Here is a 27,677-nt window from a genome sequence, read left to right on the forward strand (position 1 = left end):
GATTTTCTGTATTTATTTTAATAGATTTTCGTGGGAAATTTTAATTTACCCTTTCTTTCATTTTTTGAATATTAAAACATTCTAATAGTATTTTTCCGGCTACGAACAAGTGGAAAAATAACTTTTTGGACAAAATATTCTATGACATATTTCCCCAAACAAATTATATAAATTTCCCCCCTTTTTACGAATACAAAACATATTCTAGACTTCAATTCAATTATAAAAAGCCTAAAACTTGATCTCTTTTAGCTACTTAAAGCTTTATGAAAACAGAAAACTTAGCTCTTAAGAAGTCTATTCCTCTTTTTTAAATATGATTTTTATGCAACATTTTAAAATAACCAAATTACAATTGTTAAAATCATTGGTTCAAAAGTTTGAATCAACCAATTAAGATTAAAGCCTTCAAATGAAAAACTTTGTGAACCCGTGTAATTTACAGCCCAATGTCTTTTCCCTCCCAGAAAAATAAAGGGAAAATATATAGAAGAGAAAATATGTCTTTGAAGTTATAAAATTTTCTCGTCTGCTAGATTTTCAAAGTTATGAAACAAGTTTTGTTTTCAAATTCGAGTTGTTTTTTATTTGCTTATTAAAATAAGGAGAGATAAGGATGGACTATGGAGATACTTTGACAGAGAGAGAGAGAGAGAGGGAGTGTGTGTGAGAGAGAGAGAGAGAGAGAGAGGGAGTGTGTGTGAGAGAGAGAGAGTGAAACTTGAAATATGTACTTTTTAGTATACTGTTAAAAGTCCCTCTCAAATTGTCTTATTAAAAGTGAAAAAAATCACGTCCCAAATTTGTGACAATTATTTTCCATTAAGTAGTACCCAAAAAATATCTTTTTGGAACTTTTTAGTTTATTGACAACATGTTAAAATCGTAAAAATAAATAAACTTTTTATATAATATTTACATATGGCGCAACTACTGTTTAAAATTATTTTTTAGACTCCAATGTTCTTTTATACATAATTATATTAAAGTAACATGATGTCTATATGTCTTGTTTTTCTGAGTGTAGCTTAAAATCTCTCTAACTGCTGAGCCGATATATTTCTCCTTTGTATACAGTGAAGCTCCTTATAGGTCTATATGGAAGGTTTAATTATAAGTATTTTTGTCGGATTTTGTAATTTTTTTCTTCTTTAAACTAAAATTCGAACTAGCCCCTTCTCCACCAGCTACTGTCTTAGTAAATGAAGTTAAAATCAACGTTTTCTTATTCGTTGGATAGGTAGACAACTTTGGAGACTTTAGAAAATTTTGATTGATTGGATCATAAAGTTTAGTGTTCAAACGTTTCAACCACAAATTTTAATCTACTAGGGGTAATTATGTGCATCATATTTTGGGGATGTACATCAATTTAATTTTCTTATCCCTTTAGATCCCTGATCTCGAGCCCCCTCTATTCTTTTTCTTTAAACTACCAACTAACGGTTTCGCCACTAGCCTCTAGGGGCTTTGTCCAAAGAGGTATAATTACAAAAATTCGCAAATTTTCGCAAATAAATGGCGAAAACACAAAATTCGTAAAAATTCTTTAAAACAAAAAATTAGGGGGGGGATTTTTTTGTTTTAAAATAGCCTAAAACCACCACAGGACCAGTAGGTATATTCCCTGAAGAGTAAAATCCGATCAGGTAAGTGGTTACCGAGATCTTAAGGGACAGACGGACGGACACGCATCAAGCTACTTTGTATTATAGATAGACAATTTTAACAGTTTCAGATTAGTTGGAAAGATGTCGGTGAACCCGTACAGCAACCTGTTGAAGGATATTGACCTCGGAAACGGAAATACCGCCAAATTCTATGACATCTCTGCACTAGGTAATGCCATGCAGGGAGGGAGGGAACAATGGGCTGTGTATATTACACTAGTCCCCAAAGATTTTAGGAACGTTTACAATGCGTTGGCTTAAGAACTTTAGGGACTTTTATAGAATTTAAATTGGTTGGTTCATTAGGTTGAGTTTCAAACCGTTCCAACCACTAATTTTAATCTACATAATTGGTAATTTTGTGTATAATCATTTTTGATGTACATTAATTTATCGGCCATTGTCTTATCCCTTTGGATCCCTGAGGTAAAATGCAACAAATACCCGCGGCCGTGGCTCAATACTTAGCGCATCCGCTCGTCGTCGTAGGGTAGGTGATAGGTTCGAATCTCGGCTTAACACTGCGTCATTACTAGAGACGTTAAAAAGGGTTTCTACTGCTGCAAAGTCAGGTTAATATCCGCTGAACTATACCTAACCGGTTCGTTTCCTTACTGAAAAATCATGTTTAGCATTGTATTACAGTCAATTTTCCATGGATATTAAAATGGAAATCCTAAAATTAATACCAGTTTTGTTAGTCCGGTCCTACGGCCCTTGCAAAGCTGGTTTTAATCTTATGATTTATCATTGTAAAATCCGTGGAAAGCTATCTCTAATACGATGCAATAAATAACTGTGGGACTACTTTTATGGATGTTGTCATCCTTGTTATTTCCAGGTGCTGAATATACGAGGCTACCCTTCTCCGTCCGTGTTCTGTTAGAGTCTGCCGTCAGGTTAGTAGTATATACTCTACTTTGGGTACTCTAGTGTACTTTGGGTACTAGAATTTAGTTCCATAAGGAAGCGTAGCAACTCTATAATCGTTACCAGAAAGTCAGTACGTCAATCTATACCTAACATGCAGATTTTTAACTTTTTTTGACAATAATTTTTGTATGACATTATTAAACAAGCCATGTTAGAATTATCCTATTGAATTCAAACTTTGCATGATGATTCCCATGACAGTTAAATACAATTTAGAAAGCGTAGCAACTCTATAATGGATACAAGAAAGTCCGTACGTCCATTTAAAACGTGCTGATTTTTTTGACAATTTTTTTGTATGACATTATTAAACAAGACATGTTAGAATTATCCTATTGAATTCAAACTTTGCATGATGATTCCTATGACAGTTAAATACAATTTAGAAAGCGCAGCAACTCTATAATAAATACCAGAAAGTCAGTACGTCCATTTAAAACATGCCAATTTTTAACAATATTTTTTGTATTATATTATGAAACAAGACATGTTAGAATTATCCTATCAATTTCAAACTTTGCATGATGATTTCTGTGACAGTTAGGTATAATTTAGAAATCATAGTAACTCTATAATCGTTACCAGAAAGTCCGTACGTCCATTTAAAACATGCTGATTTTAACTTTTTTAACAATATTTTTTGTTTGATATTATTAAACAAGACATGTCAGAATTATCCTATTGATTTAAAACTTTGCATAACGGTTTTCTATGACAGTTAGGTACAATTTAGAAAGTGTAGCAACTCTATACCTAATCATTACCAGAAAGTCATTACGTCGATTTAAAACATGCTTTGTGTTTCTCAGCTGCTTTTAAAGATAGACTGCTGAAATTTTTAGTGAAGATTCCTTTTATAAAAGTGCATCTCTTCTACATTTTTTTTGTTTGTCTGTCGACAAAAAGACAAAAACTTTTTATTTCAGTTATTTCATGAAAACTTTTCTTGTTGAATTTTCATTGATTATTTCAAAACCATTGTCCATAGGAACCTACCTAGTGTTTCAACATTTCAAACAATAATTAAAATCATTAATCCTATTCTAGAGGCAAGTTAAATAGTGAAAGGTACCCTCCCCCAAAATAGTTATAAACCTTTTCTGAACCTATAAGGAGAAGGGGAACCACGTTGATTCTGGGGTTAGCGAGATCAGACAGACAGACGGAATTCATGTTACTTTTATTTAAGTACTAGCGGCTACGCCCCTAAAGGCCTATAGGGGCACTTGGGGAGGGGGGAGTCGAATTTGATAACCCAATCTCTTATTTCAGATTTTAAAAGAAAAAGTAAAGGAATTGGGGGGGGGGGGGGATTTTTTTAGGCGGGAGTGCCCCCCTCTCCCATTTTTAATTTTATTTGAAAAAATTAAATTGAAAAAATATTTTCTAGGGGCTATTTATCTTGGGAGGGTGGTGGTACGCTCATCCAAAATAGTTAAAAACCTTTCCGGGACCCATAAGAAGCTATCCTGTTAAGGAGAACCTGATCGGCTTAGCCGTTAGCGAGATCCTTCTCTACAGACAAATAAACAGACATCCTGTTACTTTTAATAAAGTATTATTTTTTTATTATCAGGAACTGTGATAACTTTCAAATATTGGAAGATGACGTGGCTAAGATCCTCAACTGGAAGTCGAATCAGGTTAGAAAATAGTCTAAAACCATGCAAAGATAATAGTATAGTATTGTTGTGTTGACTACAGTAGGTACCTACTTATTTTTAAAACTTAAAAATTATAAAATGGACAATTATGGACTTTCGGGTATAGTCCCTTTCGTGACAACGCCCTTTATGGGGCGATTTTTCGTATTTTCAAAGGAGCTTTTCTCCTATTTCTAGCACCTGCGAGAGCCTCTAACCCTGCCTCATGGGTTGTTGATCTACTTCATCCAGAGAGAGAGGACGGGAACAATGAATTTTTTATTACACTAGTCCCCAAAGTTTTATAATAACGTTTTCTTATTTGTTGGTTTAAAAAAATACCAACCTTTGATTTGTTGTTGCATTTAAGTAAGTGTCCAAGCGTTTCAGCCACTAATTATAATCTACAGGAGGGGTAACTTTGTGTATAATCATAATCATTTGGGATGCACACCAATTTATCGGCCATTGTCTTATCCCTTTAGATCCCTGACTTAATCTCTGTTTTTTTGTAGGCAATTGAGGGTGGTGTTGAGGTTCCCTTCCGCCCCAGCAGAGTCATTTTACAGGTAAGCTTTTGTAGAGGTATGACTTAAAATGTAAACAAATTTTTGTTACAGCTTTACCAAAACCCGCGCCATGGGAGTCTGTCTCTGAAGCTTTCCAGGGGTGTATAATATTCTGCATGGGTTCCCCTGCTAAGGTTGGGGGGGGGGGGGGAGAGGGGATAAATGAAAAATTTGTGAGGGGTGGGGAAAAATGAAAATTGAACCATGTTTGTAATGTATTTAATAAAATAAAGAAGAAAACTTTAGGTAACTGAATGCATTTAGAGGAGGGGAGGGATACTACTACATTTATTTTTTTCCCTCTCCTTGGGGAAAAAAATTACGGGGGGGGGGGGATGAAATATTTTGAAGCAGAGGAAAAGAATGAATCTTGTGCAGAATATGTACACCCCTGAATCTTCCCCAAAAACCCGTGCCACGAAAGTAGTATGATGTCTTTCTGTCTGAAGCTTACGATCTAAGCAACTGCTGAACTGACAGATACTGGCCCAGCGGTTGTTTTGGGCTATAGGTACATCCCTATCCCACAAGAATTTTTCAATTTACTATCCGTAAAAAACTGTCTAATTAATAGGATAAATAACTATTAAGGACTTCACTGGTGTACCTGCTGTGGTGGACTTCGCCGCCATGAGAGATGCTGTTCAGGTTAGTAATCCGACTTAATATCCGCAGGATTAGAACCGGTTCTCAGCCATACTATCCGCATTATATCCGTGGAAAGCTGTCTATAATACGATGCGATAAATAACTATAAAACACCAGGGATATACAGGGATAAGACAATACCTAGCCGATAAATTGATGTACATCTTCAATATTGATATACAAAATTATCCCTTCTGAAGATTACAAATATTATATAATCACATAAGACAGGGAGGTAGCGGACATTAAGCTGTTTATTACACTAGTCCCCAAAGTTTTTTATTCATTGGCTGAACACTGAACAGAAATCAACACCCTTTCTTTTTCCCAAAAATTCAAAATAGTGGATTTTCTGTGGTCAATAGTATTCAATACGAATAAAAAAGTAACAGGATGTGTGTCTGTGTGTAACAAAGGATCTTGCCAACCTCTGAACCGATATGTTTCTCCTTTACAATTTATGTAGCTTTTTATGTCATGTGAAGGTTTATAACTATTTTTGGGGAGGGTATCACCACTCTTTGAAAACCGTCGCTAGAAATTTTTTAAAAACTTTTGTAGCTGTACAAAGTGTCTCAAAAAATCAGTCTTGGGAAGTCATAAAAATGAAGGATTATCTATTTTTTTGGGGGGGGGGAGGGGTTTCTTTCCCACCTCTTCCAACTCCCTCATTTTTATGTCGTTACTTAGCTGAATTTTGAGACACTTTGTCCAGCTACAACTTAACTTTTTTAAAACTTAAAATTGTAGTAAAGTAGTAGTAAAGGTTTGAATCACTAGGTAGAGTTTCAGACTAGAATATTTGGGTTATGGGTCGAAAACCAAGTTACTGGTTTCATCGTATTTTTACAATAGCTTTTGAAAGGTTATTTTAGGTTAGGTTAGGTTAAGTAAATGATAATGATTGGCCCGCAGGATTAGAAAATATGTCCCTAGAAATAGGAGAAAAGTTACTCTGAAAATACGACGAAACCCGCAACTTTGTTTTCTTTCAATGATTCAAATATTTTTTAGGCTCTCGGAGGAAAAGCTGAAGATATCAACCCTCAGTGTCCTGCTGACCTGGTTATAGACCACAGTGTCCAGGTTAGTACCACAAAGCGTGGGAAAATAATACATAGTGTGGAAAAATAGTACAAAGCGTGGGAAAATAATACATAGCGTGGGAAAATCAACCCTCAGTGTCATCAAGACCTGGTTATTGATCACAGTGTCCAGGTATATCTATCTATCTATCTAACTATCTATTTATCTATCTATCTATCTATCTATCTATCTATCTATCTATCTATCTATCTGTCTGTCTGTCTGTCTGTCTGTCTGTCTGTCTGTCTGTCTGTCTGTCTATCTGTCTATCTCTTTATCAATCTATCTATCCTACTTTCTATCTATCTATATCATATGTGTATCTATCTGTCTATCTTAATATATTCTTGACCATAGTGTACAGGGAGGGAGGGGACATTGGGCTGATTATTACACTTGTCTCCAAAGTTTTATAATAACATTTTCTTATTCGTTGGCTTACCAACTTTGGGGACTTTTACAGAATTTTGATTGGTTGGTTCATTTAGTGGAGTGTCTTAACAGTTCAACCACTGAAAGGAGGGGGGGGGGGGGTTGTACACTTCGCTTAAACAGTGACAGTGAGCTCTGAAGACCCTATACAATACAGAGCTTTGAGACTTTTTGCTATGGGTCAGTCTAGGAATATTTTGGCAGTTTGGCAGCTGACCAGTAGCCGCCAGATACAATCTCGGGGCTAAAAAAACTGGTTTTAATCATATGATTGTACATTTTTATATCCGCGGAAAGCTATTTATAATACGATGCGATAACTAACTGATCTAGAGAAATCGATCTGTCAAAGATTAGATCATGGTATTATAGACAGCTTTCCGCGGATAGCAATGTAAAAACCAGTTCTAATCCAGCGGATATAAAACGGATTCATTAATCCAGGTTGATGTGTCCAGAGAGGCAGATTCCAAAGCTAAGAATGAAGAGTTGGGTAGGTTTTATTTAAAAGCGAAGCTTTTCTATAATTAGGGTCGGTCTATACGTCCGTCCTTAATGGATAGCTTTTTTTTGTTATTATAGACATGTTAGAATTGTCCTAGCGATTTCAAACTTTAAATGATTATTCCTTTCACAATTATATTCGTATGCCCATTAAAAGTATTTTTAAAAACGAAGCTTTTCTATAATTAGGTTCGTTCCATCCGTACGTCCGTCCTTAAAGGCTAGCTCTTTTTGTTAATTTAGACATGGTAGAATTGTCCTATCTATTTCAAACTTAGCATTATGATACTCATAACATTATTAGATATGATTTAGGAATCGTAGCAACTCTATAATTGTAACCTGAACGTCCGTATGTCTATTTAAAACATTTTTAACTTTCAACTTTATAATTAAATTCCTTTTATTGTATCTCATATTTATGTACAATTTTGTTTAGACTTACAAATTAATGTTCTGCTTTATTAAGTTATGACATACTACAAGAGTTATTTTAGAGCTTTGCTTTTATGGATGTTGTCATCCTTGTTTTTTTTTGTAAATTAGATAGCGGTAGTTGCACGAAGTGGATTTAATTAAACCTGAATTTATTGAACTGCATATTTCTTTCTGTTCAATAGTTCAAACTACATCTATAGGACATGTAGGTATTTGAAAGAATACATTTTTTTTGTTTAAAAAAATCATATTTCTTGGATATATGCAACTTATATGGCTATCCTGTTTTCATTAAAACAGCATGATGACTATTTTGGTGGTGCCTAATTGATTGCTATTTATTGTAATACAAAATTATATATGTTAGATGGTAGGTACACTTGTAGCTTATGCTTGCAATCAAACTCGTTAAATGCACTTCATGCAACTATTCCTTTTACATGCTATAAAGTTTTATGAAGATGGGGTTTTTAATGTTTTCAAATTTTAAAAAAATCTTTGAACAAAAAAACAAAAATCTTCGAATTTAAAAAAAATATTTCAATGTAATATTTTTGTCTTATTGATGATATTTATTAATTTATTTAATAGTAACTGAATGCCTGTTTGTGTGTTTGTAACGAGGGATCTCGCTAACCGCTGGACCGATAAGGTTCTCCTTTACAGTAAAGCTTTGTATATGTCTTAAAAGAAATGTTTAAACAAGTTTTTGGGAGAGGGTAACTCCACCCTACGAAAAGAATTACCCCCCAAAATTTATTTTTGGATCTTGGAAAGAAAATGAAGTTTCGGGTTTTGTCGTACTTTCACAGTAGCTTTTCTCCTATTTCTAGCCCTGCGGGGCAATCATTAACATTTACTTAACCTAACCTAAAATAACCTTTTAAAAGCTACTATGAAAAGACGATGAAACCCGCAACTTCGTTTTCTTTCCATGACCCTTATTTATTTACTTCCCTTAAGTGCCCCTAGAGGCCTCTAGGGGCCTGACCGCTAGTAGAATTAAAAACTAATGTTTATTTTATTTTCAGAGTTTGAAAGAAATAAGGAGCGCTTTCAGTTTCTTAAATGGGGAGCCAAGGTAAGCACCCAAAGTTTATTACACTAGTCCCCAAAGTTTTTTAATACATAACCTTATATTATTCGTTGGCCTAGCAACTTTGGGGACTTTTATTAAATTTTTCTTGGCTGATTTATTTAGTTGAGTGTCCAAACGTTTCAACCACTAATTATACTCTACAGAAGGAGTAATTTTGTGTATTCTCATTGGGAATGTAGATCAATTTATCGGCCATTATCCTATCCCTTTAGATCTCTGGCTAACTTACCTAAAAATCTCAGTAACGGCTTCTTAAGGGATAAGAAAATGGACGCTAATTTGATGTACGCCCCCAATTAAAATAAATCTAATTAACTCTGCTATCAGGGAGGGAGGGGACATTGCAGTATTAAATTACACTGGTACGTAAAGTTTTTTTACAACGTTTTTTTGCGTTGGCTAATAAACTTTAAGAACAAAAGAAAAAAGAAAAAAAATTGGATAGGGGGAGCTCCCGGGAGGGTTTCCAGCGACTAAGAGCGGTTGTACCCTTCCCTTAAATAGTTTCAAACCTTCCCTGAACCTATAAGATGCTTCAATGTTCAGTTTCCAGGGAGATCTTAAGGTACAGACAGGAACAGACAGACATCCTGTTACTTTTATATAAGGATAAAATAGACGGATTGAAAGAAATTGACGGGTATCTTAAACAGGGATATAAAGGGATAAGACAATGGCTAATAAATTGATATATATCCCCAATGATGAAAAACAAAATTCCGACTACTGTATATAACTATTATTGGTTGAAACGTTTGGATACACGACTTAATGAATCAACCAATCAAAATTCATTTAAATGTCTCCAAAGTTTTTAAGCCATTGAATAAGAAAACGCAATTAAAAACTTTGGGGACTAGTGTAATAAACAGCCCATTGTCCTCTTTCTTCCTGGCTATATAATGTTTGTTTTGCTGACAACTAAATATTTTATCAAAAACTAATGATAACATTTTTAAAAGCGAAGTTTTCTATAATTAGGGTCGGTCCGTCCATACGTCTGTCCGTCCGAGATAGATAGCTTTTATTCGTTAATTTAGGCATTTTAAAATTGTCCTATCGATTTCAAACTTTGCATGGTGATTCCTGTAGTAGTTAGGTACGACTTAGAAAGCGTAGCAACTCTATAATCGTTATCAGAATGTCCGTACGTCCATTTTAAACATGTTGATTTTTGTACTTTTTTAATAACAAATTTTATGTGATAAAATCATTCGATCGATCTGATTTTTTTATTACCGATTCCTATTACAATAAGGTACAATATTATGAGCGAAGCATCTCTATAATCAAGTATTAAAAATGTCAGTATGTCCTTAAACATAATTCTGTATTTAAGAAGTTTTGCAACAAATTTACGTATAATTTTGTCAAACCTTTTATTTTCATATTTTGTATACCTATTCAGTTCTGACACTCAACAAAAGTTAATGTTCGTCTGTCATATCGTTTCAGAGCTTCGCTTTTATGGATGTTGTCATCCTTGTTTATCATTCTATTTCAAATAAGGATGATAATATCCACAAGTCAGAGAGAGAGAGAAAGGGGACATTGGGCTGTATATTACACTAGTCCCCAAAATTTTATAATCACCTTTTATAATTCGTTGGCTTGGCACCTTTGGAAACTTTAATAGATCGACGGACTATGTACATCAAATATTGGTATAAGAAATTCAGCCGTCTATCTTAAATATTAGCCGAGAAAATTACATTTTCCCAAATAGCGGTACGGACGGACTGACAAAGTGAATTATAGAGTAGCTTCGCTACTACCCACTGATAATATTTTTAAACATGATATTTCAAATCAGCATTTTTTTATTATTGAAGCTTCTCAATAACTCAATTTTTCCATAAATTCAGCCATTTCATTTTAAATTGCTGAAAATTAAATATTTTGTCAGAGTAAAACTTGTTTTTTTTTATTGTGTAACTGAAAGGGAAGTGGATAAAAAGGGGAGAATAAAAAGGGATGCAATTGAGAGGAAATTCCCACTTAGAATTGTTTGTCAGAATCACTCCCTTTTCCCAATTTTTCCGTTTATATTTATATATTTAAAAAATTTAGCTGAGCTGGTTATGGAGATACCAGCGGTTACGACCCTCCCCATATCACAAGTCACATAAGTCACAAGATGGTTTTAGGCCATTTAAAATACAATTATGGGGATGGTTTTAGTCTAATTGCTAGTGGGTATTATTCCAGGGATCTTAGGGGAAAAGACATTTGATTGAGGATAAATTGATCTTTCGTCATCCTTGTTTTTTTTTATTTTAGGCTTTCAAGAATATGTTGATAGTTCCACCTGGTTCCGGCATAGTTCATCAGGTTATCTATCTATCTGTTTGTCCATATGTCTGTTTATCAGGCTGTCTATCTGTTTGTGTGATTATCTGTTTGACAATCTGTCTGTCCTTATGTATGTCCATCTCTATGTCATTTTATTCATTTCATTCGTTTAAATGTTTGTCCAACTGTCTTTCCTACTGTTTTTCAATCCATCTGTCTGTTTATATGTTTGTCCATCTATTTGTATTTCTTTTTGTCCATCTGTTTGTATATCTTTATGTTCATTCATTTGTTTATGTGTTTGTCCATCTGTTTGTTATCTAATATGTTTGATGATCTGTTTGTTCATTTATGTCCATCTTTATGTTAATCTACCTTTCTGTCCATTTTTTATGTTTGTCCATCTTTTTTTATGTCTGTGACTCTGTATGTCCATCTGTTTGTCTTTTGGATGTGCACCAGCCTGTCTATCTGTTTGCCAAACTGTATGATTAACTGTCTGTTCAACTGTATGATTATCTGTTTGTCTATCTGTCTGTCTATAATCTGTCTATCTGTTTGTTCATCTGTTTGTCCAACTGTATGTCTATCGGTTTTTAAATATGTCAATCTGTTTGTTTATATATTCAAATATACGTCTATCTATTTGTTTTTCCATGTGTTTGTATGTATATATGTCAATCTGTTTGTTCAACTGTATGACTATCCTTTTGTTCATTGGATATCCATCTATAGATTCATTTGTATGTCCATTTCATTTGTCCATCTGTCTGTATATCCATCTGTTTGCATGTCTGTTTTTCCATCTGTTTGTCAATTTATTTATTTGATTTGTTTATATGTTGGTCAATCTGTTTGTCAACCTGTCTGTTTATCTGTCTGTCCATCTGTATGTCCTTTTGTATGTCCATCAGTCTGTCTATCTGTTTGTTCAACTGTATGATTCTGCTTGTCCATTTTATATCTGTCCATTTTATATTTATTGATATGTTTGTCCATCTGTTTTTCTATCTGCTTTATATTCAATATGTCCATCTATTTCTACTTATAATTGTCCATCTGTTTGTCCAACTGTAAGTCTTATCTGTTGTTCCTCCATTTGTCTGTCTATTTCATTTTTTATGTTTGTTAATTTGTTTGTAAATCTGTCTTTTTTTTCTATTTGTTATTCTGTTTAATCATTACAGTCAGACAAACTAACCTGAACACTTACATAGAAACTTTGTCTAATCTATGTCTTTGTACCTAATTGTCCAATGAATCCCCATTACTATGAAAATGTATTCAGGTGAACCTGGAATATTTGGCCAGAGTTTGTTTCACTGATTCAGAAATAGGCAGGCTGCTGATTTGGATTAACAGATGGGTTCTTTAACATTACCTACAGAAGGACATATAGATATAAGGACAGACAGACAGAAGGACAGACAGACAAAAGGACAGATAGATTTAAGGACAGACATGCAGGAGGACAGACAGACAGAAGGACAGAAGGACAGAAGGACAGACAGACAGAAGGTCAGAAGGATAGAAAGACAGGACATACAGACAGCATGACAGACAGACGGAAGGACAGATAGAAGGACATGCCAACAGAAGGGCAGAAAGACAGAAGGACAGACAGACAGAAGGACAGACAGACAGACAGACAGAAGGACATGCAGACAGAAGAACATGCAGACAGAAGGACAGACAGACATAAGGACAGGCAGACAGAAGGACAGATAATAGGACATGTAGACAGAAGAACATGAAGACAGACAGCAGAAAGACAGAAGGACATACTGACAGCATGCCAGACAGACGGAAGGACAGATAGATGTAAGGACAGACAGACAAAAGGGCAGATAGACAAACACAATGAGAAATGATAAAGATAAATAATATTACATAAGTAAGGACTTAATAAACGCATTTGACAACAATATTATACCCAACTTTACATAAAATACGCCAAAAAAGACCCCCTTTAGAAATTAATTAAAGACATCTATTATGAAAAGAAGTAACTAAATATCCTGTAATATAATGACTGTAATGTATCCTGATAGACAGAGAAATATATATACAGACACACATAATAAAGGGGGTCATTTTTTGCATTCTTTCCGTGAATTTGGGTGTAACTTTCTAGTCAATTGTTCTTGATTATGACTATTTCATTTTATTTCTAGTTTTTTTCTACGAATTAACTGGTTAAAACCGGATTTTTCAATTGTCCGCAGACTTTTCTAGAAAAACTCAGATTTTTGCAACATTGGGCATAGCTGCTAGTTGTGAAATAAGTAACTAAATCAGCTGTATTATGAATAGTGTATCCTGACAGTGTGGTGGGAACAGACTCTCACACCACCATGATCAACGGCCTGGGCGTGGTCGGATGGGGGGTGGGCGGCATAGAGGCTGAGGCTGTCATGCTAGGAATGTTATTATTCATATAAAAAAAGCCTTAAACCTGCTTATACACAGTAATTTACGGAATTTAGCACAACCTACCTTTCCCTTCTTTCCTAATCTCACAAAATCTTCCTTATTTTCACAAATTCTTCCTTATTCTTACAAATTCTTCCTTATTCTCACAAATTCTTCTTTATTCTCACAAATTCTTTCTTATTCTCACAAATTCTTCCTTATTCTCACATATTCTTCTTTATTCTCACAAATTCTTCCTTATTTTCTGAAATTCTTTATTATTTTCACAAATTTCTTATTATTCTCGCAGATTCTTTCTTATTACACGGTGCAATGATAACATATGATGACAGGACAACCCATATCCATGACACTCCCCAAAGTTGTGGGATATAGAATCACTGGAGAACTAGACCCCAAGGTCAAGGATTATTTTATTTGACCCAATCATATTTTTAAGATTGAAAAAGGGAGGAGGTGGGCAACCTTGTTTAGCACAGACAACTGCTCTCTCCCCTCTATTTTTGGAATATTTTTAAAAATTGGGGGATTTTAAGATTTGTTAGTTGTAATTCAGGTTATTTAGGTTATATTTGGTACTTGGTAACCATGCAAGGACCTAGCCCCGCAGGGGTTAGGCAAGGAAAAAAATAATTCCCCCTTTTTTCAATTTATTTGAAAAATAAGACAAAATTTAATGTGGATGTTCAACTATAAAACCACTTCCCCCCCCTCTTTCCTGGAGGCCCCTAGAAGCCTCTAGGGATGTAACCACTGCACTGGTTGACCAATATTATAATCCTTGTCAAACAAAGGTGACCTCAACTGATGTAGTGTTGACTATTACAAAGCATTTAAGGTAGGCGCAGGGAGCTTAAGTGATAAGACAATGGACAATAAATCGATACACTTCTCCAAATAATATGATGACTAACATAATTAGCCCTTCTGTAGATTAAAGTTATTTATTGATCAATTTGGAAAATTGTGTACCACTATATCAAGATTAAATTAAAGTATCCAATAGTTTTAAGCCATCAAATGTTTGTAAAATTTTTCGGACCGGTGTAATTTACAGTCCAATGTCTATAGGCAATTTTTTTGTCAATGTATAGTGCAGAATCTTGCTAATTGCCGAACCGAAATGGTTTTCCATAACAGTGAAGCTTCTTATTGGTCCATGGGAGCTAATTTAGAATTCAGTAACAGTACCCCTCCCCTCACTAAAAAAGACAATTTTTGGTTGCCTTAGTTACCCTAAACCTTTGAAAATTCTCATTTTGTCATCCATCCTCTTCCCCCCCCCCCTTCTCAAAGAAAATTAAATAGCTTAAATGTCCTTACATCTTTTGTGGATGTTGCCATCCCTTTTGTTTAGACAAGTTGGAGTAGTTGGAAAATTTGTCGAGTTTTTTGGTCCTGGCGTGGAAAAGCTGTCGCTGGCAGATAGAGCAACCATTGCCAACATGTGCCCAGAATATGGTAGGTTCAATTTTTTTTACAAATTCTTCCTAATTCTCACAAAATCTTCCATATTCTCACAAATTTTTCCTTTTCTCTCATTTTTTTCCTAATATTACCTACCTTGTTTGCACAAATTCTTTCTAATTCTCACAAATTCTTCCTAATTCTCGCATATTCTTCCTTTTTCTCACAAATTCTTAACTATTCTCACAATTTATTCCACATCCTTCTTCCTACATATGTCCTAAATATGGTAGATTCTTTTTCTATCTGTAGTTCATCTAATTGTCATACTGTCATACTGATCATCCATCTGTTTGTTTAAATGTATGTTAATCAGTTTGTCCAACTGCTCATAATATGCAAGTTCTTCTGTTTGTTTATATTTATGTTCTTCTGTGTGTCTATGTTTGTCCATTTGTTTGCCTATCTGTTTTTTTTATCTTTTTGTCTATTTGTTATTTATTATGGGTTGTCATACTTTTGTCCATACTTTTGTCTTTCCGTTTTTGAATATGTCTATTGATATGTTTGTTCATCTGATTTTCTTCTTTGTATCTGTGGATGCACTATTTGTCACTTCACATTAGCCAATTTTTTAACCAATAATATTTTATTCTACAATAAGGGTAATTTGTTGTTGTATATCAATTTATCACCTATTGTCCTATCTATTCCCTAAGACCCTAACTGTTAAAGTTGTAGCTATCATCTTATTAAGGAGCAACTATTGGATATTTCCCTGTGGATGAGAAGACCCTGGATTATCTAAAACAAACAAACAGGAACATAATTCATATTTAGATTATATTCATTATTCTTGAGTGTACATTATACAGATTTGCCTATGAAAAATTTGATAAAATTTTTGCTCCCAGTCAAAATGTGGTTGATTTATGCCAAAAAAATGACCCATGCAAAATATTTTTTCTGTAATGAAAAAAAATTGCGAGCACACAAGCACTGCAAAGTTTTTCTTATCTGCAATAGACCTGTTTTTAGTGCTTTATTTAAGCTTTTGTTTTAAAACCGATCAACCCCCTTCCATTATCTGGACCTCCCCCTAAGTTATGAATTTGTATTTGTAACCAGAGCTGCAGACAAGATTGAGGCTATAAAGAGATATCTCTCTGCTGTTCACATGATAAGGTCAGTGAATCCATGTATTACTATAACTATCTTCCTTTCTACCATTCCATAAACAATATATCTCTGTATATTTATTTAGCTATCTTTCTATCTTACTATTTATCTAACGATCTTCCTTTCTGTCATTCTAGAAACGATATATCTCTAATATTTAGCTATCTTTCTATCCACCTAGGTATTTTACTATCTTCCTTTCTATCATTCTATAAACAATATATCTGTCTGGCTATCTTTCTATCCACCTGGGTAACTATCTTACTTTACATCGTTATATTAAAATATCATCTTAGAAATTCCATCTTTCTATCTTACTATATCTCTGGGTTTCTATCTAACTATCCTTCTATAAACAATAACTCTTTCTATCTATCCAGGAACTTCAGTGATGAGACAGAAAATCCAGACTTCTCTGAAATTCACAGCCTGGACCTGAGTGAGGTTGTGCCCAGCTTGTCTGGACCCAAGCGTCCTCATGACCGTGTGTCTGTCAGTAGTATGAAGGAGGATTTCAGCAAGTGTCTTGTCTCCCCCGTGGGCTTCAAGGTACCGCTAAATAATTGCAATTTTATTTGATTTTCCCTTACAAATTCTTCCTAACTCTCACAAATTCTTCCTAATTTTCACAAATTCTTCATGATTCTCACAAATTCTTTCTCGTGACTGTGTGTCTGTCAACAGCATGAAGGAGGATTTCAGCAAGTGTCTTGTCTCTCCTGTGGGCTTCAAGGTTACTACTGAATATTTACAATTTACTTTGTCTGTTTTCCCTCACAAATTCTTCCTAATTCTCAAAAATTCTTCCTAATTCTCAAAAATTCTTCCTTATTCTCACAAATTCTACCTAATCGCCACAAATTCTTCCTTACTCTCACAAATTCTTCCTAACTCTCACAAATTCTTTCTAATTCTCACAAATTCTTCCTTATTCTCACAAATTTTTCCTAATTCTCACAAATTCTTCCTAACTCTCACAAATTCTTTCTAACTCTCACAAGTTCTTCCTCATGACTGTGTTTCTTGTCTCTCCTGTGGGGTTCAAGGTACCAATGAATATTTACAATTTTGTCTGTTTTTCCCTCACAAAATCTTCCCTATTCTAACAAATTCTTCCTTATTCTCACAAATTTTTCCTAATTCTCCCAAATTCTTCCTATTTTTCACAAATTCTTCCTAATTCTCACAAATTCTTCCTCATGACCATGTGTCTGTGAGCAGTAGTATGAAGGAGGATTTCAACAAGTATTTTGGGTGAGGATAATACCATCTTCCCAAAAGAATTGCCAATATTCAAAAAACTGTCGCTTGGCATCACCAATGCATCACTTACTGGACTTTCATGGGTATCAAAACTATTTTCTTAAAAATACAATTGAAAGTGGGGAGGTCAACTTCCCCTTCCCCCCCTTACCTCAAAGGCCCCTAGAGGCCTCTAGGAGTTACCAAGTAGTTTAAATAAAAGCAACCCTATAATTTATCAGGGCTTTGCTATTCCCAATGACAAGCTGGCAGCAACAATCCCCTTCATGTATGATGGCCAGGAGTATACTCTGAAGCACGGCAGTGTCCTTATCTCTGCAATTACAAGCTGTACCAACACCAGCAATCCCAGGTAGGAAAACAAAAACCATTTCATATTTATTAGGGTTGGCAATCTACCTATTTTTTTGGACCCAGAATCCGAATCCTCAATTGAAATAATTAGGATTGTTAATTTTTATGACAAAAATTTTCAGTTAAATGTTGAAGAATTAACTTCAGGTAAAATGGTGGGTAGTTTTTTTGTATTTTATTTTAACAGTAGCCTTTCATTGTTAGGTTAGGTAGGTTAAGTAAGGGTTAGAAAACAGAGAACTTTTTATTTACAAAAATTTTATGATTTTATATTAGTGTGATGTTGGGTGCAGGCTTGTTGGCCCAGAATGCTGTCAAGCTTGGTTTGTCGGTCAAGCCATACATCAAAACCAGTCTTTCTCCAGGTAGGCTAATATAATTATACATCTAAGTTTCAAATCCAGCCAGATATTGGCTGTGCAATCTATAATACAAAGTAGAATGATGTCTGTCCGTCTGTCCCTTAAGATCTTGGTAACCACTGAACTGATTGGATTCTACTCTGCAGGGAATATACCTACTGTTCCTGTGGCGGTTTTAGGCTATTTTCTTGGGGGAGGGACACCCCCAACCACCACAAAAAAAATCCCCCCAAATTTATTTTTTCTTAAACTGTTTTTAACCTATTTTTAAAATGTATATCATTAATATATATTGACACCAGTAGAATCAGACTGCAGAGCCCAAATTTGATTTAAGTCCCCAATAAACTTTTTTTGGGGGATTCAAAAATTAATTATTACTGTTGCTCTGGTCAGATTGACCTCTGGTCAGATTGACCTCTGGTCAGATTGACCTCTGGTCAGATTGACCAGAGCAAAAGGTTTTTTTTTACTTGGGGTAATATTGTGGCTTAGAGAACAATTTTATATAATTCACGTTATATTGATACAATAAAAAAAAATATTATTCTGTTCAATGGAAATAATTTTTTTTCTTAAACAATTAATTTCAGTGAAAAATTTAACATAATACAATAAAACACATAATGCTAAAGTCAAACCAATAAGATTTCTTGTTTCATTTCAATTCTTTATAATTTCTGAAAGAGTGTTTTCACAAAGTGACTTATTTACAATGTAGTTAAATAATTTTTATTTAATTAAAATGAAAAGAATGTAAACTATACACGTAAAAGATACATACTTTTTAAAAATATTAAAAAAAATAAGTTTGAATAATCTTATTTTATATCATATTTGTATATGTGACAAAAATAATTTTGTTGTATTGCATAAACATTTGTTGTCATCTTGTCATGTTGTCATCAAATTTAACCCTTTACAGCCAATTTTTATGTGTTTAAAATAGGTGATAGAACACAAACATGTTAATGTTAATTCATTGGTATATTGTAAATATTTAACTTTTTAGTGAATTTTTATAGTAAAATCATAAGGCCTAATTTTACTCTATACCAGAATACAATATTTATGAAGCAAAACACTCTAAAAGCTACGAATTTTACCCAAATAAAAAAAAGACCTTTTGCTCTGGTCAAAATGACCATGTCAACAGTAAAAATTAATATTTAAATCCCCCCAAAAAAGTTTATTGCGGACTTAATTCAATTTAGGCTCTGCAGCCTGATTCTACTGGTGTCATAGTATATTTTTATATACGTTTTAAAAATAGGTTAAAAACAGTTTAACATGTTTGAAATTGGTGGTTGCATGTCAAAATTTTTTTTTTTTTAGTTAAATATGTTTGAAATTGCAATGTGGTTGCGTATATATGATAGTACCGCATCTTCCTTATTTTTACAAAGTCTACCCTTTCCTTACAAATTCTTTTCCTTATTCTCACAAATTCTTCTTAATTAAGGATCTGGAGTGGTGACCTACTACCTGCGGGAGTCTGGAGTCATACCCTCTCTGGAGGCTCTGGGCTTTGGAGTGGTGGGGTATGGCTGCATGACATGCATAGGCAGGAATTTACCTCTTAGTTGTTTTTTTGTTAAGACCTAATAAGAACACTAAAAATTGACCTCGCCACAAAATCATTAAATACATTTTTGTAGCCAAGTTAAAAATGAACATCTTTGCTTTCTGTCATTTAATAGGAACATGGAGAAAAATGTCATTTTATGAAGGTAGGTTGAAAATTACTGACTTCGCCCCACGACCAAATAGGTTAGAAGTAAAGAAAAATTGGACTGTTTATTACCCTAAGATCCTTTGCTACAAATAAGAAAAAGCTTACTATATATAATAGGATATGAGTAGATATTTTAAATTAAATCATTTCATATTGACCTAATAGGACAGTTAAGGTGTCTTCAATTATCTAAAGGGGTTAGTTTCATGAAATGCATTTGAACTTAATTTAGTAAACTTATTTTTTCCTGGTTAATTGGTTAAACTACATTTATATGGCATATATTTGAAAGAATTTCAATTTTCTACCACGTAGTTTTTAAAATATCAAGACTTGAAAATTTTATTTTTAAAATATAAATGTAGTTTTTACAATTAACTAGCAAAAAATATGCGGTTCACTAAATTAAGTTCAAATGCATTTCGTGCAACTACCCCTTTAATGGGTAATCCAAATATTTACTTTTTATTACAATGTCAGCCAATGGGATCAGGATACTAAAATTATAAATATCAAAGAAACCTTGTTTTAATCATTTTTTGATTTGGAGCAGAAAGAGGCGGAGAGAGAGGGGACAAAGGGCTGTTTATTATGCTAGTCCCCAAAGTATAAAGATAATGTTTTCTTATTCGTTGGCTTAACAAGTTTGGGGAGTTTAATAAATTCTGATTGGTTGGTTAATCAAAATGAATGTCCTAAGGTATCAACCACAAATTTTAATCTAAAGAAAGAGTACTTTTGTATATAATTGGGTTATGTTCATCAATTAATTGGCCATTGCCTTATCCCTTTAGATCCCTGCTTGTTTTAATCATAAAGCAAAAAGAGATAAAAAAAAAATTCAGGAAATTCTGGTCCCCTGCCCCCACCAGTTGTGGAAGCTGTCGAAAAGGGAGGTGTTCATTCATTAAACTAATTTTCTCGTATTCATTCGAATCCGGTGGATAGGAACCGGTTCTCATCCATACGAAAAAACTATGTCTAGCATCGTATTATATCCAGTTTTCTACGAATATAGAAATGTACAATCATGAGAATAAATCCATTTTTTTGGGGGGGGGCTAGAAAAAATTACATTTATATTCTGATCTGGATCTTTAAATCATTTCAATGGTGCACAAAATCGGGGTGAGCCAACTTTCCACCAATGAGAGCACAGGATTTTACGAAATGCTGCGCTGTGATTGGCTGAAACTCGGCGCACCCCGATTTGGCGCACCATTGAAATGATTTAAAGATCCAGCTCTGATTAATGTTATTGTTTGTTTGTCTTACCATTTCATAGCTTCGCTTTATGAATGTTGTCATCCTTGTTTTGTATATAATGAACACCCCCCCCCCCCCCCTTTAGGGAGATTTGGTGTGCTGTGGAGTATTGAGTGGAAACAGAAATTTTGAGGGGAGGATTCACCCCAACACAAGAGCAAACTACCTGGCCAGTCCGCCCCTCTGCATAGGTAGGAAACTTTTGAGGTATAGTCTCTCTCAGGGACGTTTTGTCATATTTTTTCAGTAGCTTGTGATAGGTTTTTTAGGTGAGGTGATTGATTTGGTGATAGGAGAAGAGCTACTTTGAAAATACTACGAAAAGCCCCTTAAGAGGCGATGTCACAATTTTACCCAATTTTAGTATGAAAGTAACAGGATGATTTTCAAGGATTAATCTTTTGCAGGCCTAAAGTTACTTTTTAACCTAAACCCTGTTAAACTAACCAGCATCCAATATAAATCAAGGATGACAACAATCATAAGTAGCAAAGCACAATTGTTGATGGGAATACATCAAAGTAGATTTAAAGATTATTTGTTAAAATCAAGAAAAGGTTTATTAGAAAAAATTAACACATAACCCTATTTTTTTTGTATGATGAGTAACATTTAAGGTAATTCATTTACTAGATCTCAAAAATTTTTAATTGGACCGGACCATAAACATCAAAGTTTTAGGGAAAATTTGAAAAATGTTTTTCACATACAAATTCTACCTTATTATCATAAATTCTTCTTATTTTCCCAAATTCTTCCTTTTTCTCACAAATTCTTCGATATTCTCACAAATTCTTCCTTATTCTCACAAATTCTTCCTTATTCTCACAAAATCTTCCTTATCCTCACAAATTCTTCCTTATTCTCACAAATTCTTCCTTATTCTCACAAATTCGTCTTATTTTCACTAATTCTTCATTATTCTCACAAAATCTATAAAAAATCCCTGGAGAAAATTACTGTTTATTTTTCAGCGTATGCCATTGCTGGAACTGTGGACATTGATTTTGAGGTGGACCCACTTGGTCACGTGAACGGGCAGGATGTGTTTCTCCGTGATATCTGGCCGACTAGAGCACAAATTCAGGAAATAATATAATTATGCTTCGCCCCTAGCATCTAAAATATATAATCCAAGACCTTGGCGCATCCACATGTTGTTGAGGAGGTGATAGGTTCGAATTTCAGTCCGACATTGAGTCATAACTAAAAACATTAAAAATTGTTCCTACTGCTGCCTTGTCAGGTGCGTGACATAAATAGTTATAGTAGGAGGGAAAGACTTGGTCCATAAACAGGCACAACTTATTATTTCTAATTCTCACAAATTTTTTCTTATTTTCACAAATTCATCCTTTTTGTGTGTGTAATGAACAATAATAATATTATATTTGGTGGTATTAGGAGGTTGAGAGCAAGTATGTGATTCCTTCCATGTTCCAAGAAGTTTATAGCAAGATATCATCAGGTACAGGAGGTTATAAATCACACTGGTACCCAAAGTTTTTTTTACTTCTTAGTTCAAAAATTTTGGGTACTTCAGGTATTGTCAGGGAGGGAGAGGACATGGGATAATAAATTACACTAATACCTAAAGTTTATACCTACCTAACTACTTTTTATTATTTGTTAGCTCAAAAACTTTGGGTCTTCATCTATTGTCAGGTATCTTTAGGTATTGTGAGGTAGGGAAAGGACATGGGATAATAAATTTCAATGGTACCCAAAGTTTAATAACCACTTTATGATATGTGTTAGCTCAAAAACTTTGGTTACTTCAGGTATTGTTAGGGAGGGAGGGGACATGGGATTATAAATTATACTGGTACCTAAAGTTTTATAACTACTTTTTTTTGCTTGTTAGCTCAAAAACCTTGGGTACTTAAAGTATCTTTTAATATTGTCAAGTGGGAGGGGACATGAGATTATAAATTACACTGATACCCAAAGTTTTAAAACTACTTTTTCTTATTTGTTAGCATTAAAACATTGGGTACTTATATTGATTTTTGATTGGTTTGTTTATACAAATGTTTCCATTTCAATTTCTATCTGTAAAAGGGGTAATTTAATTATCATAATTGGGGATGTCAATATATAGTCAATTGTCTTATCCCTGAACATCATTGGATATTGTGTATTATTTCTACCTATTTTAGGTCCTTTTTTTTAAAAAAGGCATTTATTTCTTCCACATATAAAATTTTAGGTCTGCTAATCAATCAATTCGGACCAGAATTTTCTGAAATCATTAGCTTCAGACAAAAAAAAACACACAACTTGAATATAATTATTTTCTTAGGTAACTCCAACTGGAATAAGCTGGAGGCACCAGAAAGCCTGCTGTACCCATGGGACAAGACCTCAACCTACATCAAGCAGCCTCCATTTTTCCAAGGTTAGGATCTATTACAGGATGGGTAGGGACTATCACAAGGTAGCATATTAGGTCCTCTGATATTTCTAGAATGGAGTGCCACAAGGTAGCATATTAGGTCCTTTGATATTTCTAGAATGGAGTGCCACAAGGTAGCATATTAGGTTCTCTGATACTTATAGAATGGAGTGCCACAAGGTAGCATATTAGGTCTTCTGATATTTTCTTGGTTTTAAGTTCCGTTATTGAACATAATAATACCCAGGGAGTTAAAAGGAATTTTGACTGTACATAACACTGGAACCCAAAGTTAATGACTTCTTCACATTGTTTTGCTCTTAAATATGATTGGTTAGTATTTACCAAACTCATAGTGTCCAAACTTTACAACTATTAATTTTATCTACCGAAGGAATACTTTAATTTATCATCATTGGGTTGTTACATCAATGTATTGATCATTGTCTTATCCCTAAAATCCCCAACTAAATCCTATTTATCAGGTATGACCGTAGAGCTGACCGCAAAGAAGCCAATCAAGGATGCGCACGCCCTCCTCCACTTGGGCGACAGCGTCACAACTGACCACATCTCCCCGGCGGGCTCCATCCCCCGCAACTCTCCAGCCGCCAGATACCTTGCCTCCAGGGGGCTCAATCCCAGGCAAAGAAGATTAAGTATAGAATTGAAAATTTTCAAACATTTCTTGGAAAATTGAAAAAAAGTTACGGTTGCGCAGTAAAAAAATAAAACCAAAGTACAAATCACAGTGACAGGTTGGATAAAATTGCACTGCACATAAAATAAAGTTTTAAAGTATTGGAAAAAGAAAGCTAGATGATATGGCTTTAATTAAATTACCAAAAAGGCATTTATTTTGAATATTACATAAAAAAAGATTTCTGAAAACATGAGATTTTACTAAAAGCCAGAATCACTTTTCTGTTTTTTCAAAAGTTCCAAATTTATTATAGGATTGCCAGGCGAAATCTTCTACCTGGATCATTCTATTTCCTATATATATTAAGTAGTAAGCTTTTTTTGTCTTTAGTGAAGGATCTCGCTAACCGCTGCACTGATACAGTTCTCCTTTACAGTAAAGCTACTCATAGGTTCTGGAAAGGTTTTAATTATTTTGGAGGAGGGTATATCCACCCTCCCAAGAGAAATCACCCCTAGAAAAAAATTAACCCTTATCACCACCAAAAAAAAATTTTAAATTTAAAAAAAGAAAATGGGATTGGGAGTGGGGGACTCTAGGGGCGTAGCCGCTAGTATTCTATACTTTATCTTCTTTGATCCCAGAGACTTTAACTCGTTCGGCTCACGGCGCGGCAACGACGCCGTCATGGCCAGAGGCACCTTTGGCAACATTCGCCTCGTGAACAAGTTCATCGGGAAGGCGGCGCCCAAAACCCTGCACATTCCTTCAGGTTAGTATCAGTCACTTAATAATGTGCAAAAAAAGGAGTGGATACAAAACCGCGACAAACAAAACCGCAACAGTTACAAAACCGCCCCATGACAAAACCGCGACAATAACAAAAGACCAACATTCAAAAAGTCTTAATGCTAGAAGGTCATGGCCGCAAAGCTCGGCCCCCTGGCCTGCATAGCCGCGGGCGCTCTGCCCCCTTGCCTATAACCTAACCTAACCCTACCTAAATATTGTAAAAAAATATTAAAAATTTAATGTACTTTAACTTATTTATAGTTTAGAATTTCGTGGATTTTACAAAAAGTGGTTGGTAGATTTTTTTAAAATTTCATATTGCGTGGCTTGTAATTATAGTAGAAAAATGTTACCAACCCCCCCCCCCCCCCCCCCCAAGAAAGTAGCCTAAAACCACCACAGGACCAGTAGGTATATTCCCTGAAGAGTAGAACCCGATCGGTTCAGTGGTTAGCGAGATATTAAGGGACGGACAGATATCAAGCTACTTTATATTATGGGTAAGAACGGTTCCTGTGCTACGTATGGTTAGGGAGCTACGTGGTAAAATGTCCCAACTGACTTAAAACTTGCGAGTAAATTTTGGAACATTTTACCACCTAGCCCTAATTTTTTTCAATGTTTTTTTTTCATTGTTTTTTTTAAATGTTTACAACAGGCGTGACATTGGACGTGTTCGACGCAGCACAGGAGTATGCCTCCAGCGGCCAGGACCTGATCATCCTGGCGGGGAAGGATTACGGCTGCGGCTCTAGCCGAGACTGGGCCGCCAAGGGTCCGTATCTGTTGGGTATTAGGGCAGTTATTGCGGAATCATACGAGAGAATCCACAGGTACTTTTTTTTAAGCAATTAAATTTATTTTTTATACCTTAAGGATGTTTGTAAGTTTGTCTGTTTGTACCGAAGGATCTCGCTAACTGCTGAACCGATATGGATCTCCTATTCAGGGTTGCTTTTCATTGTTCGCGGGAAATTTTAAATTATTTTTTGGAGGGTATCGCCAACCTCTCAAGAGAAATTGCCCCTAGAAAAAAAGAAATTGAAATTGGGTTTAGGGATTCAACTCTACCTCCTCAAATGCCCCTAGAGTCCTCTAGGTCGTAGCCACTAGTAAAGAATCTCTTTTCTCGTATTCATTCGAATCCGGTGGATAGGAACCGGTTCTCATCCATACGAAAAAACTATGTCTAGCATCGTATTATATCCAGTTTTCTACGAATATTGAAATGTACAATCATTAGATTAAAACCAGTTTTTTTAGCCGATGCCTCCGGCACCTCGGGGCTAAAAAAACTAGTTTTAATCTTATAATTGTACATTCTATATCCGCGGAAAGCCGTTTATAATACGATACGAGAAATAACTATTCTAATTTTAAATTTCTATAATTAGAGTCTCTCCGGTAAAATTGTCCTACCGATTTCAAACTTTGCATGAATATACCTTGTAAGCATAGCAACTCTATAATCGTTACCAGAAAGTCCATACGGCTATTTAAAACATGCTTGTATGTCTGTTGGTCATGCTTAAAAAGACAAAAACCTCATTATTTCAGTTAAAAAAGTACTCAGTTTTCATGAAAACTATTCTTGTTTTATGTTATAAATATTCTCTTCACCGGTCCTATCTATCTATCTATCTATCTGTCTGTCTGTCTGTCTTTCTCTCTCTATCTATTTATGTATTTATCTATCCACAGGTCCAACCTAGCAGGCATGGGCATCATTCCACTACAGTACGAGGACGGCCAAACGGCCGACACCTTGGGGCTCACCGGCCAGGAGAGCTTTAGCATAGCCATGCCGGAGGATTCGGCGGATTTGAAGCCGCGGATGAGGATTGAGGTGACGGCCAGCAGCGGCAAGTCATTCTTCACGGTCCTGCGGTTTGATACAGAGCCAGAGTTGACTTACTACAGGGATGGATATACAATATATACGTGAAACCGTTCAATATCCGCTGGATTAGAACTGGTTCTTAGTCATACTATCCGCATAATATCCGCGGAAAGCTGTCTATGATACGGAGCGTTAAATAACTATAAAATTCAGAGATTTAAAGGGATAAAAAATGGCTGATAAATTAATGTATATCTCAAATGATAATGATTATTACTTGGATATAACACCAGATTTTTATGTTCTATAATAAAGTCAGTGAACTATGTAGTGGGCTGAAATAACGATCTCCCCATCCCCCTTCGTTATCCCCATTCCCTCCCCCGATCGGGTTTACTTTACAGGGTAGCTTCTCATAGGTCCTAGGATGGATTATAGCTATTTTTGGGGAGGGTACCACCACCATCCCAAGATGAAATCGCCCCTAGAAAATAATCACCCACACTTTTCTTCTTAAATCTTTAATAAAAAAAATTGGTTATTGAATTTAACTCTCGATCCCCCTTCTTAAGTGCCCCTAGAGGCCTCTAGGGGGCATAGCCGCTAGTATCCACAAATTGTACAAGGGAACAATGGGCTGTTTAATACACTACTTCCACAAAGTTTTATAATAACGTTTTCTTATTCGTTGGCT

General features: G+C 34.8%; 1 protein-coding gene across 1 annotated transcript; it reads left to right on the top strand.

Moving 5' to 3' along the window:
- The first annotated feature begins 1,705 nt into the window (after nucleotides 1–1,705).
- Nucleotides 1,706–27,103, top strand: LOC145307664 (cytoplasmic aconitate hydratase-like). Its single transcript, XM_080150156.1, has 29 exons — nucleotides 1,706–1,839; nucleotides 2,512–2,569; nucleotides 4,180–4,246; nucleotides 4,762–4,815; nucleotides 5,407–5,463; nucleotides 6,478–6,549; nucleotides 7,426–7,474; nucleotides 8,955–9,004; nucleotides 11,303–11,353; nucleotides 12,603–12,651; nucleotides 13,628–13,733; nucleotides 14,078–14,147; nucleotides 14,542–14,585; nucleotides 15,105–15,208; nucleotides 15,912–15,972; nucleotides 16,280–16,339; nucleotides 16,714–16,882; nucleotides 17,818–17,948; nucleotides 18,227–18,315; nucleotides 19,775–19,876; nucleotides 20,893–20,943; nucleotides 21,403–21,504; nucleotides 22,288–22,398; nucleotides 22,716–22,781; nucleotides 23,616–23,711; nucleotides 24,194–24,353; nucleotides 24,996–25,123; nucleotides 25,802–25,976; nucleotides 26,845–27,103. Exons 1-29 carry the CDS (start codon nucleotides 1,752–1,754, stop codon nucleotides 27,086–27,088), a joined length of 2,664 nt encoding a protein of 887 aa, XP_080006282.1. The 5' UTR covers nucleotides 1,706–1,751; the 3' UTR covers nucleotides 27,089–27,103.
- Nucleotides 27,104–27,677: the final 574 nt, after the last annotated feature.

Source organism: Acartia tonsa, chromosome 15 (assembly GCF_053477335.1).
Source record: "Acartia tonsa isolate MP-2025a chromosome 15, ASM5347733v1, whole genome shotgun sequence".
Classification (NCBI taxonomy): Eukaryota; Metazoa; Arthropoda; class Copepoda; order Calanoida; family Acartiidae; genus Acartia; species Acartia tonsa.